Genomic DNA, 19,612 nt, shown 5'->3' on the forward strand with positions numbered 1-19,612 from the left:
GACAGAGACAGAGAGAGAGACAGAGACAGAGAGAGAGACAGAGACAGAGAGAGAGACAGAGACAGAGAGAGAGACAGAGACAGAGAGAGAGACAGAGACAGAGAGAGAGACAGAGACAGAGAGAGAGACAGAGACAGAGAGAGAGACAGAGACAGAGAGAGACAGAGACATATTACTATGGATCTGTTCTAGCCCCCGATACCACAGTGGATCATACGGAGTTATAAAGAATAAGGTATAATGGTCAAGCAGCTCCACATAAGCCCTACATTTCTGTACTCAACACTAAGCAACTGCAACATCTGAGGTGGCATGATATGCGATGACACTGAACAGTGGTTGATTGGAAATCAACGATTTTGAGGAATGATTCATGCTATACACTGTGGCAACTTAAGGGAAGGATTTGAGTTTGTCAAATGCCTGAGGAACATTACATGCAATCACATGAAGTGCTAACAGTGAAGTAAGGCAGATGTGGTGTTACAGTATGGCAGTGTTTTTGGTTGATGTGTGGTTGCCTTATTGCACTTAAGGAAATACTAAATGCAGAAGGACATGAACATATTTTACCCACGTGATGTATCTCCACCCAGCAGCACTTATGGGGCAATGGTTTGCAGACGGTGATATTCTTGAAATAGAGTGGCCTACCCCATGTCCCAATGTGACCCAATGGACAGCCTTTGGAATGAGTTAAAACACTGATCTCACTCCAAACCTCAGTTTGTCTGGTTTTGGCTCTAAAGAATGGGCTGCCATTCCTCAATAAACATTCGACTCCTCACTGAAAGTGTCTATGAGAAGTTCAAGGCATCACAAAGGAAAATTGTGGCAACACCCCACATTAATGACCACTAGTAGGTGTCCAGATACTTTTGATCAGCTAATTTATGACTGGATTGTGTACAATTCAACTTAGGAAATCAAACTGGAAAATATCAAGAAACATATATTCCTAATCATACGAGGTGCAACAATAAAGTAATGAAACTTATTTTCTTTGCACAAGGTGGCAACCCTGCAGACTTGCATAGGCACAATACCTTTGACCTTGGTCTACAAGCTGCTTCTAGTCCAAGCAGCACCTCAATGGAACTGCTCAGTCGTGAGTTGTGCTATAATAAGTTAACACGTGTGTGTCTCTAGTCACAGAAATGGAACCGCATAATATTGTGCAATGGTATGCCATTTCTTTTTGCATTAAATTGGGTGAAAACATGACAACTTACGGTAAGCTTCAGAAGGCTTTTGGAGAGGTGGTTATGTCAACAGCTCAAGTTTTTTGTTGGCATAAAATGTTTAGTGAAGGCAGAACCATCAACCTCACTGACAGATGTCAACATGGCCAGGGTGCATGCAGTCATATGATCTGATCAAAGATTATCCATGAAAATGATTGCAGAAGAACTGAACATCAAGCGAGAATTGGTTCGTCTAATAATAACTGAAGATATTGGTATGAGAAAGATTTGTGCAAAAATGGTCCCCAAAAATCTATCACCACAACAGCGAGAAACACAGAAAAATGTGGCAGCTGATCTGTTACAGCAAATGGGAATCAATCCAGAATTGTTGAGTCATGTTATCACTGGTGATGGAAGTTGGTTTTTCAGCATGATCCAGAGACATAACGCCAAAGTTCGCAATGGAATCACCCAGACCAAAAAAAGCTCCCATGTCAAACTCAAGTGAGATGCGTGCTTGTGTGCTGCTTTGATTCCAAGGGAATTGTTCATAAAGAGTGGGTGCCTCCTGGAAAAACAGTTAACCAATATTACTACAAAGAAATTTTAAAAAGACTTCGTAAAAGAGTTCTTCGTGTGTGCCAACATAGCTGATTCTGCATCACGATAATGCGCCATCCCATACTGCTCTGTCAGTACAGCAATTTTTAACCTCTAAACAAATATCAGTACTACCACAGCCACCTTATTCACCAGATATCGCTCTGTGAGACTTTTCTATTTCCAGGAGTCATAAGCGGTCAAGGGACACCATTTTCAAACAACAGAAGACGTCCAAAAAGCTGTGATGATGGTCTTTGAGGATATTACATAAGATGAGTTCCAGAAATGTTACTATCAATGTCAGAAGCCCTGGAAAAGGTGTGTGCAATCAGAAGGGAACTACTTTGAGGGAGACAATACTAAACTTGACTAAAACAGTAAGCAAGATTTGTTTTAAAATCATTCATTTCTTTATTGTCAACCTCATATACCCAACAACAAAATATTAAGAAATATATATTCCTTATCACACACCAATAATGTTGGGTTGACATTAACAGCAGCATATCCATGATAAGCCAGAGAAAGTCTTCCTGGATATTAAGAAAAACAACCAGCACAAAATGCTACTAAGAAAAAAAAAAAAAAAATGAATCACTTACACAGGACTGGTGGCAACTACAGCACTTTGTTGCCTTACTCAATTTTACATCTGATTGTGTCAATGGATTTACTGGGTTACTTTTAACCTTTAATTTTTTGAATGTTGACCGTCATAATCAGAATGAAAGAAAACTTGTTATGGAAACTACATTTCTGGGCTGTTCAGCTAACCAGCAGCCAACATTCAACTAGATGGCTAACAGAAGCTTCCAAAATTACCTTTTAATTCACTGAGATAACTGATCAGCCTACAACTTAACCAAAACAGTCCTCGTCTCCCCAATTTGCCATCATCGTGCAGCCACGCTGACTGGGCTACTTATTTATGACTTAGCTACCCCGAGTGTACATTTCACAGTGTTGCACTCCACTGAATTCAAGAAGACACCAAATCCTCGAGTGGACATCTTTTTTGACTATGGAACTTTGTACTTCCCTTTAGTAGCACAGAAAATCACTTTTCCTCTTTCTTACTGTTGCATGTGGGTCCACAACACAAAGCAAATATGACCTCAACTACACTATAAAAAAAAATGGCATTATTCTTCATGGCCTACAAAAACAAATGTGCCTACAAAAACAAATTAACTCTAGGAATTGGTGTCAGATGCTGAACAGGCATACTATGATGTTTACATTGCACTCATGACAGAAAAAAGTGTCCGGGGAACTTGTCACAAACTTCCACACACCTAGACGTTGGACGAATGCTTTTCTTGTGGTGTGATACACTGATGAGAAAGTGAAGCCCCCCCAAAGAAAGAAATGGTATGTTGTTTACTGGGTCAATAAGATAGTGATGATTTCAGTGATCATGAAATCAAGTCAAATTTACAAAGAACTTGACAGTATTTGCCTACTGATCACTATGATGTTGCTCCCAGCCTGGCCTGGATGCAAGCACTGATTTGGTCGGGAAGAGTGTCATACAGCCATTGTATCTTCTCCTGAGGCATGTTGGCCCATAACCCTTCTAAGTGATCCATTATAACCTGGATACTAGCATTGGGATGGAGTTTACATCTGAGCTGGTCCGACACATTCTGTCGAGAGCAGATCTGGGGATCTTGCTAGCCAAGGGAGTACTTCAGCATCAGGTAGACGTTGCATCATTTTCTGTGTGCTGGATTAATATTGAGTTACCCGGCATTCAGCCAAGTAGTTGTAGCCATTCTCTGTACAGTATTTCAATGAGCTACCCAGCTGTCTTCTTCAGGTGCTGTGAATTTTGCTATTGTGTGTAATCACTGCTTGGACTCCAGCCCAACTGAGCTATAATCATGAAATGAGATACAAGGAGACCAGTATTGGTGTGCAAGTTTCTGGGTCAGAACAATTAAAGAAGTCTATCAAAATATAGATGTCAGAAAACCTAATAAACAGGGATGGAGGTTCGAATTTCAGTAACACTTTACGTGTAGCTCTTAATTTATTGAAATCTTTTACACCATTGCATCCATCCGAGCTTGAAGACAGCAAAGGAATTTGCATTTCACGGACTGTCAGCACATTCCCTGCAAAACAGAGTATCGAAGGGCACAGTGACCACTGGGTATGTAACTCCACTATAAAAAGTAGCATGAAACCAACGATAGTTCACAGTCTTTATTGAGTCCATCCAGGGAGTACACACAACAGCAAAACTCGCAACACCTGAAGAAGATGGCTGGGTTGGTCATCAAAATACTGTACAGAAAATGTAAATAACTCGGTTGAATGCTGGCTCCAAATGACTCCAAGCACTATGGGACTTAACATCTGAGGTCATCAGTCCCCTTGACTTAGAACTACTTAAACCTAACTAACCTAAGGACATCACACACATCCATGCCTGAGGCAGGATTCGAATCTGTGACCATAGCAGCAGTGTGGTTCCGGACTGAAGCGCATAGAACCACTCCACCACAGCGGCCAGCGGCTGAACACTCAGAAGCTCACTATTTATGAGGGAGGAAGTTCATAGATGCATATGCTATTTGTGGATGAGGATTGTCCTGTTGAAAAATAGCACCATAATACTGTTACACGAGAGGCAAGACATGAGGATGCAGGATATCCGTAATGTACTGATGAGCCTTCAGAGTTCACTCCATCACTGGAAGTCACACCTTATGGCTCCCCACACCATGACACCAGGAGTAACACAGCTGTGCTTTACTGCAACAGTGGAAGAATGGTATCTCTCCCCAGGTCGTCACTATACTTGTTGTTGCTAATCGACCAAGGTAGTTTTGAACCACAATTTATCACTGAACACAGTGGGTTGCCATTTGTCAACACTTCTGGTCATGGCACTAGTACAAATGATGCCAACTGTGTTGTGGCATTAACAGAAACCTATATGTTGGACTGTTATTCCTTAGTGTAGCTGCTCCTGGTTTCTGGACAATGGTGCAAAAGGACAGTAAGTTGCATTGAGTCCCTTACCTTTCCTTAGATGGCAGAGACAGATGTAGAAGGGTTAAAATGTGCTTGGTGTGCACACACAGAAATCCTCCTCTGTGATCATCATGCATGGTCAACCTGAATGTTGATGAGCCTTCTTACATGCATGTTTCCATGCAATCTAACTTCAGGCCACTATCACTTCCAAATTCCCCAGAATTTTAAAGGCACAATGCACAGTTAGTACATGATGCATCATGTAAGGTGTCCTTCCCTGAATGACCCAAACTTATGAGAAATTTAGTTAAGTGGAGGTCAAACCCTGAAAGTAGACTAAGTAATTAAGCCAAAAATTTGAGGAAAAGGTTGTGAAATTAGCCAAAATTGACAGGTGACATAACAGCGAAGTCTGGGACACTGGCTGGTTAAATAATGAATGTTAATTAAATTCTCCTAGAGCCGTGTAAATTAAGATGTCATTTTATTTTGCAGGCTACCAGTTACAGCATTTCTCTAGTCCATCTTCAGGCCCCATACACGTCTCTCCAAATAAACAAAAATGTCATAGTGCAATAAATCACTGCATGTCATGAATTCAATTGTTTCACTAGTGCTTCATTCGAAGACTTGATAGCATTGCTATCAGGCCTTCAAATGAAGCACTCAAATGATTGAATTTGTAACACCCAGGGATTTGTGGCACTGTACAACATTTCTGTATATTTGGAGATATGCATACATGGCCTGAAGATGTCACAGTGAAATGCTGAAACTGGTAGCCCTCAGACTACATCATCTTAAATTACACAGCTGTTTGAAAATTTTGTTGACACTGACAATTAATAGCAGAGTCATCAACAAAAAAGCTTTGCTAAGTGTGAGACTCCTTTTAACTTCTTCTTATTACAGACAAGGAAATACCACTAGGTGCCAACACTGCACATTATACATTCACTGCTGTATACCTGTTATAAGCATTTCACTGACTGGACAACATGATCATCACTTTACTGTGAATTTAATTTCTGGAAAACAGTAAGATAACACTAGGCTTTAACGATTGACTGAACACTATCAACATGACAATATCAATTTTCTTTTCAGTCGTGGCATTCAAACCCTTGCGGTACAGGTGCAGAGCTTGAATTGTAAAGACTGTTTAGTCTGCAGCACACTGTCTTCTTTTCATTTTCCCGTACATCACCTATGTAAATGATTCAGTAATTTTCTCAAGAGGCCTCGTGTTGTACCATTTCCTGAACAATCGCCATGATCCAAAAAACCTGGTGCCATCATTTCTCTGAGTAACAAAGCTTTTTTGTGTATTTTCGTCTTAGTTAACTGGAGTACCTACTACCATGAAAATTATGTTGGTGACAACTTACTGTATTTGTGAACACAAACTAATGGATTTGCTGCTATTAGCTGCACTGGGCAGAGACATGGTGATCTGCTACTTTATGGTAACATGCCACTGTCTGCATTATGTTATTTAGAAAACAAAACAAAATGTACAGTGTGAAGTTACAACAGGGATTTTAATACCAAGGGAGATAGTGAAGTCTTCAGATATTTTACTTATTCATGTGGATGTCTGTTCCACTCTCCATCCTCTGTCCAGACTTCAGTTTTACTGCATCAATTGAACTTAATGTTGGCATGGTTGCTTTGAAAAGGACACAGCCAATTCTCTTCCTCCTATCTCCAAATCGAAGCTTGTGCTCAGTCTCTAATGAGCTTGCTGTCAACAGGAACACTTTACTTTTATGTGGCAAGGAGAGGAGGGGGAGGGGGGGGGGGGGGGGCAGAAGGTTAAAAGGGCAGTTATCCCGTGTGCAATGACACAGCAGTCTATTTTCCTTTCACTTAATACGTACATAAACACTGCTTGTGAAGCCAAGTTCTGATACATTTACATACATTTCCACTTCAGTTCATGTGGCAGTGTACTGCCCACCCACTACCTATTTTATCTCATTCCAGTAGCCACAGAAAATATTGTAATGTGTCCAAGCTGCGTCAGTCAAGAAAAATTGTGTTTTAAACTAACAATGTCACAAATTTCCAGCCAACTGGTTGCAAATAGAATTTAAAATTCTGTAACTAGTTTTCAACGCCAACTAGGGGAGTCTTCTTCAGAAAAAAACTTACCTTACATGTGGTTAAAAAGAAATTTGAGCGACATCGCTCTAGTCATTGTTTTGACTAGAGCGATGCTGCTCTAATTTCCTTTTAACCAGATGTAAGGTAACAGTTTCTTCTGAAGAAGGTGCCCCTAGTTGGCATTAAAAACTAGTTAAAGAATTTTAAATTCTATTTGCAACCAGTTGGCTGGAAATTTGTGACATTGTAATTAATTACAGTTGCTGATCACAGCCAAGTTCAAAACATTAAGTTTACATTAATGTTTTTTTTTATCACAGCTAATACCAGAATTTTCAGCTGAAATGATGACTCTGATAGTTGCAAGACATATTTACGTAACTTCCAACTTACCAGTGATATTGTCACAAAGAATTCGTGAAGTAATTATCCTGCCATATGGACTGAACAGATTTTCCAAGTCCTGCTGTGTCATGTTTTTTGGCAGCCCACTGACATACAGGTTTGCTCCTTTGATGGCTTCACTGCTTGGCCGTGCATATGAAACCTGAAACAAATATTGAAACTCTTAAGTGTTTCACTAAGATTTTCTTCTAATAGTGCACTATAGCCATAGACTTTATGAGCAGAGATTGGTTCCACCAAGGATATTATTTTATCTGCAGAATCTCATTAACAGCATCAACTGGCCAATGAATATTATTGGTACACATCTTTGCCAACAGCCACAGATGTGAAATCTAAAGAGGGTAATTTTGAGAAAATTTCACATAAATTTCCTGTTCATGTTACAGCAGTAGGTGCAGATTTCAACTTGACTATAGTGTGGGCAACTACTGATTAGAGCATGTTGTAGGTTGGTTGGTTGGTTTGTGGGATTAAAGGGACTAGGCTGCTACGGTCATCGGTCCCTTTTTCTAAATATTAAGAACACCCACAGAGAATAAAAATGAGTAACAGAATAGATCACAGACGACACAGAACAAGAGAAACTTAGACAAAGACCAGACAAAACGAACTAAAATCGCATAGTGTGGCAGTGGTTGGCCGACCATAGAAATAAAAAAGGAAAAGCCAACCACTTAGAAACACATTAAAAAATCAGAATAAAATCTTAGGCCAGAGGCCAGAATCAACACAAAAAAACATAACAAACGCTCAGATTAAACGATAAAAACCCCCTGCCCGAATAAAACTTAAAACTAAGCCAGCCATAGCAGGGTCATCAGTTAAAAGGGCAGGGAGCATATCAGGCAGCGCAAATGCCTGCCTGACCACAGCTAAAAGGGGGCAGGCCAACAAAATGTGGGCCACTGTCAAAGCCTCCCCGCAGCGACATAGAGGAGGGTCCTCCCGGCGTAGTAAATAACTGTGTGTCAGCCGGGAGCGGCCAATGCGGAGCCGACAAAGGACTACTGGGTCTCTGCGGGTGGCTCGCAGGGATGACTGCCACGCAGCTGTTGTCTCCTTGACAGCACGGAGTTTATTACGCGTGGGCAGTTCGCGCCATTCATCGTCCCATAGCGCAAAAACTTTGCGGCGTAAGACTGCCCTCAAATCAGTCTCTGGAAGGCCAGCATCCAGAGATGGTTTACTGGTGGCCTCTTTTGCCAGGCGGTCAACATTTTCATTGCCGGGTATCCCAACATGGCCCGGGGTCCAAACAAAGACCACAGAGTGGCCGCAATGGGCAAGAGTATGCAGTGACACCTGGATAGCCATAACCAGACGAGAACGAGGAAAAAACTGGTCGAGAGCTTGTAAACCACTCAGGGAATCACTACAGATCACGAAGGACTCACCTGAGCAGGAGTGGATATACTCTCGGGTACGAAAGGTGGTGACCAGCTCAGCAGTGTAAACACTGCAGCCAGCCGGCAACAAACTTTGTTCAGAATGGTCCCCTACAGTTAGCACATAACCGACACGACCAGCAACCATCAAACCGTCAGTGTAAACAATGCCAGAGCCCTGATACGTTGTGAGGATGGAAAGAAAGTGGTGGCAGAAAGCCTCCGGAGGGACTGAGTCCTTCGGGCCCTGTGCCAATTCCAGCTGAAGGTGAGGCCAAGGCACACACCACGGGGGTGTATGTAGTGGTGACCGGAAAGGAGGCGTAAGAGGTAAAGCCCCAAGCCCAGAGAGAAGCTCTCTGACGCGGACCGCAATCGGACATCCAGCCCTGGGCCTGCGTTCCGGAAGATGGACGTGCGACTGTGGGAATAGTAGCCGATAGTTAGGATGCCCGGGCAAGCTGAAAACATGGGCAGCATAAGAAGCCAGCAAACGTCGGCAGCGTAATCGCATTGGAGGGACACCCACCTCCACAAGTATGCTGTGCTATGGAGGGTTGGGTCCAGCACCCGCAACGCAGATGGGGATGCTGAGCCAAAATCCAGGCTCCCATAATCCAGACGGGACTGGATTAACGCCTGGTAGAGCCATAACAGGGTAGATCGGTCGGCGCCGCAGCGGGTGTGGCTGAAGCATCTCAGAGCGTTTAGATGCCGCCAACACGCCTGTTTAAGCTGCCGAATATGAGGCAGCAAAGTCAACTGGGCATCAAAAACTACGCCCAAAAACCTGTGGGTCTCCACCACAGCAAGGAGTGCGTCGGCAAGATAAAGCCGTGGCTCAGGATAGACTGTTCGGCGCCAGCAGAAATGCATAACGCGAGACTTGGCTGCTGAAAACTGAAAACCACACGCTACAGCCCAAGACTGCGCCTTGCGGATAGCGCCCTGTAGCTGACATTCAACAGCTGCAATGCCAGTAGAGCTGTAGTAAAGGCAGAAGTCGTCAGCATACAGGGAAGCAGAGACAGAATTTCCCACCGCTGCACGAGCCTGTTTATTGCGATTAAAAACAGGCAGACACTGAGGACAGATCACTGTGGTACCCCGTTCTCCTGGGCTCGGGAGGAACTATGAGAGGCCGCAACTTGCACGCGGAAGGTACGATACGACAGAAAAGTTCTGATGAAGATCAGCAGAGGGCCCCGAAGACCCCATCCATGAAGCGTAGAAAGGATGTGATGACGCCATGTCGTATCGTACGCCTTCTGCATGTCAAAAAAGACAGCGACCAGGTGCTGACGGCTGGCAGAGGCAGTACAGATGGCCGGCTCCAGGCTCACCAGATTGTCGGCGGTGGAGCTGCCTTTATGGAACCCACCCTGAGATGGAGCCAGAAGGCCCCGAGACTCCAGTACCCAATTCAAGCGCCGGTTCACCATCCGTTCGAGAAGCTTGCAAAGAACGTTGGTGAGGCTAATGGGGTGGTAGCTGTCCACCTCCAAAGAGCTCTTGCCCGGTTTCAAAACGGGGATGACTATGCTTTCCCACTATTGTGACGGAAACTCACCCTCGACCCAGAGATGGTTGTAAAGGTCGAGGAGGCATTGCTTGCAGACCACTGAAAGGTGTTTCAGCATCTGACAGTGGATGCGATCTGGCCCGGGAGCGGTATCAGGGCAAGCAGCAAGTGCACTGTGAAATTCCCACTCACTGAATGGAGCATTGTAGGATTCAGAATGGTGAGTGCAAAAAGAAAGGCTCAGACGTTCCATCCACTCTTTAATGGAGCGGAAGGCCAGTGGGTAATTGGAAGAAGTGGAACTCTGAGCAAAATGCTCTGCCAAGCTGTTGGCAATTTCGACGGAGTCTATACAAACTGTGAGAGCGCAGGGACGCTGACAGGGGTCCGATAGCCATAGAGGCATCGGATCTTGGCCCAGACCTGCGATGGAGAGACATGGAGGCCAATGGTGGACACATACCGCTCCCAGCACTCCTGCTTGCTTTGGCGGATAAGGCAGCGGGCCCGCGCACGCAGCCGTTTGAAGGTGATGAGGTGTTCAATGCAGGGATGTCGCTTGTGACACTGGAGTGCCCGCCGGCAATCTTTAATCGCTTCAGCGATCTCAGGTGACCACCAAGGCACAGTCCGCCACAGGGGACCCAGAAAAATGGGGAATGGCAGATTCGGCGGCAGTAACGATGCCAGTGGTGACCGATTGAACCACCGCATCAATGTCATCACTAGAGAGAGGCTCAATAGCAGCAGTGGACGAAAACAAGTCCCAGTCAGCCTTATTCATAGCCCACCTGGAAGGGCGCAGAGAAGACTGACGCTGTGGCAGTGACAGAAAGATCAGAAAGTGGTCACTACCACACAGGTCGTCATGCACTCTCCATTGGACAGACTGTAAGAGGCTAGGGCTGCAAATCGAAAGGTCGATGGTGGAGTACGTGCCATGCGCCATGCTGAAGTGTGTGAAGGAACCATCATTTAAAAGCGAGAGATCGAGCTGTGCCAATAAATGTTCAATGGTGGTGCCTCGAACTGTCGCCACTGACCCACTCCACAGAGGGTCATGGGCGTTGACGTCTCCCATTAACAAGAAAGGTGGCGGCAATTGGGCTATCAGAGCAACCAGGACATGCTGTTCGACAGCACCATCCGGTGGAAGATAAAGACTGCAGACGGTAACAGCCTGTGGCATCCACACCCGAACAGCGACAGCCTCTAAAGCTGTTTGTAGAGGTACAGACTCGCTGTGAAGAGAGTTAAGGACATATTTGCAGACGCCACCAGACACCCTTTCACAAGCTGCAAGGTTCTTATAATAACCCCGATAGCCACGGAGGGTGGGGGTTCGCACTGCTGGAAACCAAGTTTCCTGAATGGCAATGCAGAAGAAAGGGTGAAGGCTGATAAGTTGTCGGAGCTCAGCTAGATGGTGGAAGAAATCTCTGCAGTTCCACTGGAGGATGGTATTGTCCATGTCTGTGAAGGGCGTGACGTGACTTGGAAGGCAGATTACACCGCTAGGTCACCTGCTGCCTCCAATTTAGCACCAGTGCTAGAGCTATCCATGGCATCTGAGGGACCGGCGAGATCGAGGTCCTCAGCGGACGCCAGAATCTCCACCTCGTCCTCAGACGCAGAGCTTGTAGGAAGCGGTGGGACGGGTGCCACCACAATGTCATTGGTCTTGGGGACTTTCTTCTTTTTCTGCTTGTCGCGCTGTGCCTTCAGTGGTTCAGGCTTCATGGGTTGCACTGGGTCAGTCTCAGGGACGGACGACGACCGTGAGGCCCTACGACCAGGGACTGGTGGTTGTTTCAGCCACTTGTGGGTGTCCACTTTTTCACTGGTCGGAACTTGCGAAGGGAGGTCCCCAAGGGATCCCTTCCTGGCAAAAGTAGCAGAAGAAGTCTTACACTTCTCCGGCTGGGAAGGGGGAGCTGATGTTCCCGATGGTTGGGAGGGTGTTGCTCCTGAAGAAGATGGAGCAGGAGCAACAGGGTGTGAAGTGCCCCCCACAAACAAGGGGGCTGTTGGATTCTGACCAATCATAGAACCAACCGTACGGGACGACAGAGGAGATGGAAGAACCGTCATTGCAGCAGCGGCGTAGGTCGACGTCATTGGCACAGGATGGAGCCTCTCATACTTCCGCCTAGCCTCTGAGTAGGTCAGGCGCTCCAGGATTTTATATTCCATTATCTTCCGTTCTTTCTGGAATATCCTACAGTCCGGCGAGCAGGGGCAATGGTGCTCTCCGCAGTTAACACAGATGGGAGGCGGAGCACATGGAGTGTTGGGTTGCGAAGGATGTCCACAATCTCGACATGTGATGCCGGAAGTACAGCAGGATGATATGTGCTCAAACTTCCAGCATTTAAAACACCGCATCGGAGGAGGGATATATGGCTTCACATCCCAGTGGTAAACCATCACCTTGACCTTTCCGGGTAAAACATCAGCTTCGAAGGCCAAGATGAAGGCACCAGTGGCTAACTGATTATCCCTCTGACCCTGATGGACGCGCCGGACGAAGTGAACACCCCACCCCGTCATTCTAGATTGGCACGTAGTTCATCGTCAGACTGCAGTAGAAGATCCCTATGGAAAATAATACCCTGGACCATGTTTACACTTTTATGGGGAGTGATGGTTACGGAAACATCCCCCAACTTGTCACAAGTGAGCAACCTCCGTGACTGGGCAGAGGATGCTGTTTTGATGAGAACCGACCCAGAGTGCATTTTGGACAAGCCCTCCACCTCCCCGAACTTGTCCTCTAAATGCTCCATAAAAAACTAGGGCTTGGTCGACATAAAGGATTCCCCATCAACTCGCGTACACACGAGGTACTGGGGTGAATAATCTCCACTGCCTTCTTTAGCCATACGTTCCTCCCATGGAGTGGCCAGAGAGTGAAACAATCTCTGATCAAATTTCTTTCCATTGAGGTTAGACCTCAATCGCTTAGAGACTGCTAGTAGAGGCCCACCAGCGAGAGATGATGTACCACGCTTCATTGCGGGTCATCCGCCCTGATGCCACCCACTCCGACCAGGGGCTCTCCCCACGGGCGCCACCCAGCCACAGCAAAGACCACCTGGCAGGATGGCCTTTGCCGGGAGTCCCGATGCCCCAGAGGGATAGGCATCTACTCCTCGGCATACGTGGGGAGGTAGCAGCTCAGGCATCAGCAGTGCGATCCCTGTGTAGTCAGGGGGCTACCACCAAGAGGGTACATGACAACCCCACCACAATGGACTGGCTACTGTGCTGGATGTTGGGTGTCTAAATATCCATGTACATCATGAGGGCAAAGATGGAAGTGCACAATGGAGGGAATGTACGCTACCTGGAACACACTGCAGCCGATGTGGCAGGAAGCTCGATGGAAGTCCAACTCCATGACAATATCGGGTGTGCCAGATCTTAGGGCAAGATGGATATATAATACACCACGTAAGGCGTCCTTCCCCAAATGGTACGCACTAACAGAAAATTTTGAAAGGTAGTGGTCAAACCCCTTAGGGGACCATCACATTAAGGCCGAAACGTTTGAGACTCCTTTTAGTCACCTCTTACGACAGGCAGGAATACCGCGGGCCTGTTCTTACCCCTGAACCCGCAGGGGGGGCATGTGGTAAGCACAGGGAATCTTGTGAAATTTTCTGAATGTCTTATCCGAAACGTATTTTTGGCAGTTAATCTAAGGACCAACTCATGACAGCAACATATTAGATTTCCTGGTCATGAACAGGCTTTAACATTTCTGATGAGACAGTGATTAACACGGACTCTGTTCTCAGGAGACCATTACATCCTGAAAATGGTTGTAAATAAGAATATAAATAAAGATAGAAGTATCTTCCTGTTTAACAGGAGTGTCAAGTAACTCATTTCTGATTGCCTCAGGACTGAGCATGAAAACTTCATCTCTGGCACTGACAATGGGCATCAATGGGCACCATCAGAGAAGAAGTTTTCTGCTCCACAGATGAAGTTCTGGAGTACTGTACAATAGGCTTTACACAGCTATGGGACTGAGCATCATTGTGAGGGAAGACAAGGACTTGCTGTGGTTCAACAGCAGCATTAGAGAGCTGCTACAAAAGCAAAGAAAACTTCCCAAAAATTTAAATGTTGCCTAAGCTTGCACTGTAGTTCCTCATTTAAATCACTGCATGAACCCCAGAATGACAGAATAAAACGAAGTGACCATGGGATAGAAGAACTGAAATTGCATACTGGGGAAGGCCACTGTACCTGACAGGATATGGAAACATTTCTAGGCAGAGTATATGAAGCCATTTGCTCCTCCTCTAATATCAGTGGTACCATAGGTCACTGGAGATTTCAAGTTTTTCTAATGATTGGAAAAACATCATTCTCATTTTCAAGCATAATTGTCAAACAGAGAGAGAAAACTATAGGCCCTACACCGTATCTCCAATTTTGAAGTGTTTTAGAGTTTTGGTGCATTTTTAATGCTCACGTATTATGACATTTCTGGAGACAGAACTCGTCTATAGGGATTGAGGCCATTTCAGTAAACTAACATCATGTGAAACTCAGGTCACTGTATTCATCCACAAGACGTAGAAATCAGTTGTCTAATTTGATGCCATGTTCCTCCTCTCCTGGAAGGTGTTCGATACTTTTCTGCACTGCGGCATATGGAACAAATAGACAAGTGTATGGAATATTGCAGCAGCTTCTTGTGAGAGGTCTTCAGATATGAAAGTAACCGTGGGTGTATAATACATAAATTTTATAGGAGCATTACTTCTTGCAACAGCAACAAGACTGTATACCCGCATTATCATGGACAAATACAAACTGATTATGGCATTGCACTCATTAGAATATAGTTGAAATTAACACTTGAATCAACGTTAAGATCTCAGAACTGTAGCTCATAGTATCTGTGTATTCAGTTTTATTTTTTAAATAATTTGGAATCTACAGTTTCAAGTTGACTGTTGAAATAATAATAATAATAATAATAATAATAATAATAATAATACAAAAGAAATTGTCAGTCATGGAAATTGAAGCATTTTTATGAGTAATGTATTTAATAAAATGTGAGTTTGAATTGAGGAACTTGGGATACTTTAATGTGCTGACTATATTCTGACTTGGTTTCAGGTAAGTTATAAATTTAAATAGAAGATTGTAGTAGGAGAACGATAGCTACCGTCACGAGAGATTTGAAACCGTTTAACTTTATGAGTTATTCTTCTGCCCTGCAATAGTGAAGCTTCTAATTGAAGACTGAGCTATGTTTTGTTAGCAAAGAAGCACTCCATTATATTCTAGTTTTGATTCTCACTGAAACAATCCTCAGGAAATGTACTCCAACCACCAAGGCGGTAGCTTAGAAAACCCTCATTTGACCAGTACATTAACATTGTTAATCAGTATGGGACCTGCACCCGATAGGTTTTATAGAGGAAATACAGACGATCCAATGAAGAGCGGCGCATTTCGTTACAGATTCAAAGTGCGGAAGCATCACCAAGATGTGCAGCCAACTCCAATGGCAGACGCTGCAAGAAAGGCATTCTGCATCACAGTGTGGCCCAATGTTGAAAGTTCTGAGAGCATACGTTCCTACAAGAGTTAACCAATATAGTGCTTTCTGCCAGGAAAGACCATGTCCACTTTCCAAATTGCCTTTATTTATTTTTGTTAATGCTTTCTTATTTGACAGCCAAGTAATTTTGTTACTTACGACTACCTTTTTTCATTCTCTGTTCCTGTGGGAACTAAGCCCCCACACATTAGTAGATACACAGTTTTTCTAGCCATTTATAGTTACTTCAACATAATTTATACATTTTCGAATGGACATTATCTTGCTGTTTGTGAAGAATATTGTGGGCGGTTTCTGAATGGCAGATCACCTAACTCACAGGAGTACTAGTATATTAAAGAAATAGTTTCCAGTATCACTACAGTCATTAAAATGTCGTCTTACAGCAAGGGACATATGCTTACAAGTATCCCACAAATCTAAGTATGGGAAATATGACATCAGTATGTCTACTATCTATTCATAATTAACTGCTGGTCACCTGTTAACACTATATGAATTGTTCACTTTAGACTAACAATTCACTGATTATGCGACAAAAATACACGTAACACTGAATAAATACTTTCTCCTCTGTACATACAGGGCTTGGACAAAAATATGGGGAAACAAAAGCAACATTATGATGTGTAACAGGGTTTATGGAACATGTTGGAATACAAAACAGTTTCCAGTGGTCTCGGAATGAATGAATACAGGTGCTGCATAGTTTTCAAGGGAATCTCATATCATTCTTACTACAAAATAGTGTCGAGCTCATGTAAAGATGATGGACATGAATGGCAGTAACAGTCCCTTCTCTCCAAAGTCTACCAAACTCGCTCAATAATATTAAGATCTGGTGACTGCAATGGCCAGGAGAAATGCGACTATTCACATCGTGCTCATAAAAGCAGTCCTGGTCAATGCCAGTTGTGTGAACACTGACCCTGTCGTTTTTTAACACATCATCATCATTTGAGATGAAACGTTAGACCGAGGGATAGACCTAATCAGCCAAAATGGTCACATGATCCATGACAGCAATGCAAACAAACACAGCCACCCCCCCCCCTACTCCCCCAAGTTTAACTCTTCAGACGTAAACTCTGCCAGATGTTAGGAACAATGTGCGAGAAGACTCATCTGACCAAGTGACTTTCTTCCACTGCTCCAGGCACTTTCATCACTAACGAGTGGGTATGGAATTCCAGCTCGCCTTGCAAGTCCCTGCCCACGGAGATCCACGCAACTTTCAGTTCTGCAGTGACTTTTGCAACTTTCATCCCCTTACTGTTCGTCACAATCCTCTTCAACAAATGTCTGTCGTGATCACTAAATGCAAACTTTCGTGTGGATTTTGACTTAGCCAATTACTTTTTTCTGCTTTCCCTGTATGTGGTACAAATCTTCAATACGCTCCTCTTGCAACGCTAAACATTTCAGCTCCGTTGGTTACAGAAGCACCTAACATACGAGCATCAACAATTTGCCCACATTCAAATTCACTTAGCACCGACATAATGCACTCAGCTACCTAGAACACTGTTCTGACCTAACACTTTAAATGCATTCAGGACACTGCACAGATGCCATTCATGGTCAAATACAACAGCGCAACCTGCAACTTTGGCTAACATCTGCACTGATGTTCAAGCATGCATTTCTCAGTCTGTTTATATATTTTTGTCCTACTCCTGTATGTGGTGCAGTGTCACCCCCCTTACTTAGCTTTGTTATCGCTGATCTCTCATCCAGGGCGAAGACCCGTGGAAAAGAACGAAGGCGACTACTGTGTATAAGAAAATTAGAGGAACAGATCTGCATAATTACATGCCAATATTCGTAACATCGGTTTTTCTGCAGGATTCTTAACCACATTCTGAATTTGAATATAATAAATATTCTTGAGACAGAAAAGAATACGTCTTGAACTCAGCACCGACTTAGGAAGCATCACTCTAGCTAAACTCAGCTTGCCATTTTCTGATACCCACAAACAGTGGTTGAAGGGCAACAGGCATATTCCATAATCCTGCATTTCTGGAAAGCGTTTGATACAGTGCCCCAATGCAGACCTTTAGCGAAGGTACGAGCATACGGAACAGGTTCCCAGATATGAGAGGTGTTTGAAGGCTTCTTAAGTAACAGAACCCAGTATGTTGTCCTCGATGGTGAGTGTTCATCAGAAACGAGGGTATCGTCAGGAGCACCCAAGGGAAGTGTGAATGGACAGCTCTTAATCTGTACGTACATAAAGCATCTGATAGTCAGGGTGAACAGCAATTTACGGCTGTTTGCTAATGACGCTGTGGTGTCGTCCTTTAGTGACTTTAGTGGGAGACAAGATGACAGAATTTCTACTGAGCGAGGTGGCGCAGTGGTTAGCACACTGGACTCTCACTTGGGAGGACGACGGTTCAATCCTGCGTCCAGCCATCCTCATTTAGGTTCTCCGTGATTTCCCTAAATCACCTCAGGCAAATACCGAGAGGGTTCCTTTGAAAAATCACAGCCGATTTACTTCCCCGTACTTCCCTAATCCGATGAGACCGATGACCTCACAGTTTGGTATCCTCTCCCCACATTAACCCAACCCAACAGAATTTCTAGATGGCGTGGCGAATAGTTTGCGTATAAATATTTCAGATAATGCGGATGAGTAGGAAAAAAGTTCTGTAACGATCCAGTACAGCATTATTGACGTGCTGCTTAACACAGTCCCATCGATAAAATGTCTAGGCGGAACGTTGCAGAGCGATATGAAATGGATTGAGCACGTCAGGTTGAGAGTAGGGAAAGCGAATGTTCGACTTAGTTTTGTGGGGAGAATTTTGGAAATGTATAGCTCATCTATAAAGGGAGCTGCCTCTCTAACACCCGAGCGACCTCTTCTTGAATACTGCTCGAGTACTTTGATTTCCCATCAGGTCGGATTAAAGAAATACAACGAAGCACTTCAGATGCGTGCTGCTAGATTTGTTACCGGGTATGTTCGATCAGCAATGCAAGTATTACAGAGATGCTTCGGTTACTCAAATGGGAATCCGTAGAGCAAGAAGACGATCTTTTCGCCACGCACTATTGGGGAAATATAAAAAGCCGTCATTTGCGGCAGACTGCAATCTGATGCTACTGCCGCCAACATATATTTCGCTTAAGGACCGCGATTATCAAATGACAGATTAGGGCTCCTACCAAGGCTTATAAAAAGTCTTTTTTCCCCTCACTCTATTTGAGGATGGAACATGAAAGGAAATGACTTGTAGTGGTGCACGGTATCCTCCGCCATGTACCGTACGGTGGCTTGCGGAATGTGTATGTGTAGATGCATATCTGGCCCGAGAGTCATAGCAGTAAACAGGTTTAGGGGAAACTGAGGATACTACGCATACATTAAGATTTTTAGTATTATGCAACGTAAATCACCAACTAGTTCACTGATGATCTACTTTGATTACGCGAAATAACGTGCTATTGTTGAAGCGGCAGCCTATCCTAGCCCGTAACGCAACAAAGCATTCCTACTGGTTAGAAAGCATCGCACATCTTTCCTGTTTATCGGAAGGGTAGTTGACAGATGATTAGATTAATACTAGTTCCATGGATCATGAATACGATATTTCGTAATGATGTGGAACGAGTCAAATAATGTACGTCCACATGACTGATTTGAGTGTAGCATGAAACACTGGAATAAGTTCTATGCTTGTGTATTGCACTGACGGGACGAAAGTAATGGGGTGCCTCCTAATATTGTGTCGGCCCTGTTTTTGCCCGGCAGAAACTCGACATAGCATGGAATCAGAAAGTCGACAGAAGTCCCCTAGAGAATGTGCCGTGGCAC

At 44.3% G+C, this 19,612-nt stretch overlaps 1 protein-coding gene across 3 annotated transcripts in view; it reads right to left on the reverse strand.

Annotated features, from left to right (window-relative positions):
- LOC126183360 (ELAV-like protein 1) overlaps window positions 1-19,612 on the reverse strand; it is a 226,918-nt gene that overhangs the window by 45,169 nt on the left and 162,137 nt on the right. For all 3 annotated transcript variants that reach the window (XM_049925280.1, XM_049925278.1, XM_049925279.1), the window contains exon 4: window positions 7,275-7,428. In XM_049925280.1, the coding sequence (XP_049781237.1) occupies window positions 7,275-7,428 (154 nt within the window). The remainder of the gene's footprint in view (window positions 1-7,274; window positions 7,429-19,612) is intronic.

Source organism: Schistocerca cancellata, chromosome 4, assembly GCF_023864275.1.
Source record: "Schistocerca cancellata isolate TAMUIC-IGC-003103 chromosome 4, iqSchCanc2.1, whole genome shotgun sequence".
Lineage (NCBI taxonomy): Eukaryota > Metazoa > Arthropoda > Insecta > Orthoptera > Acrididae > Schistocerca > Schistocerca cancellata.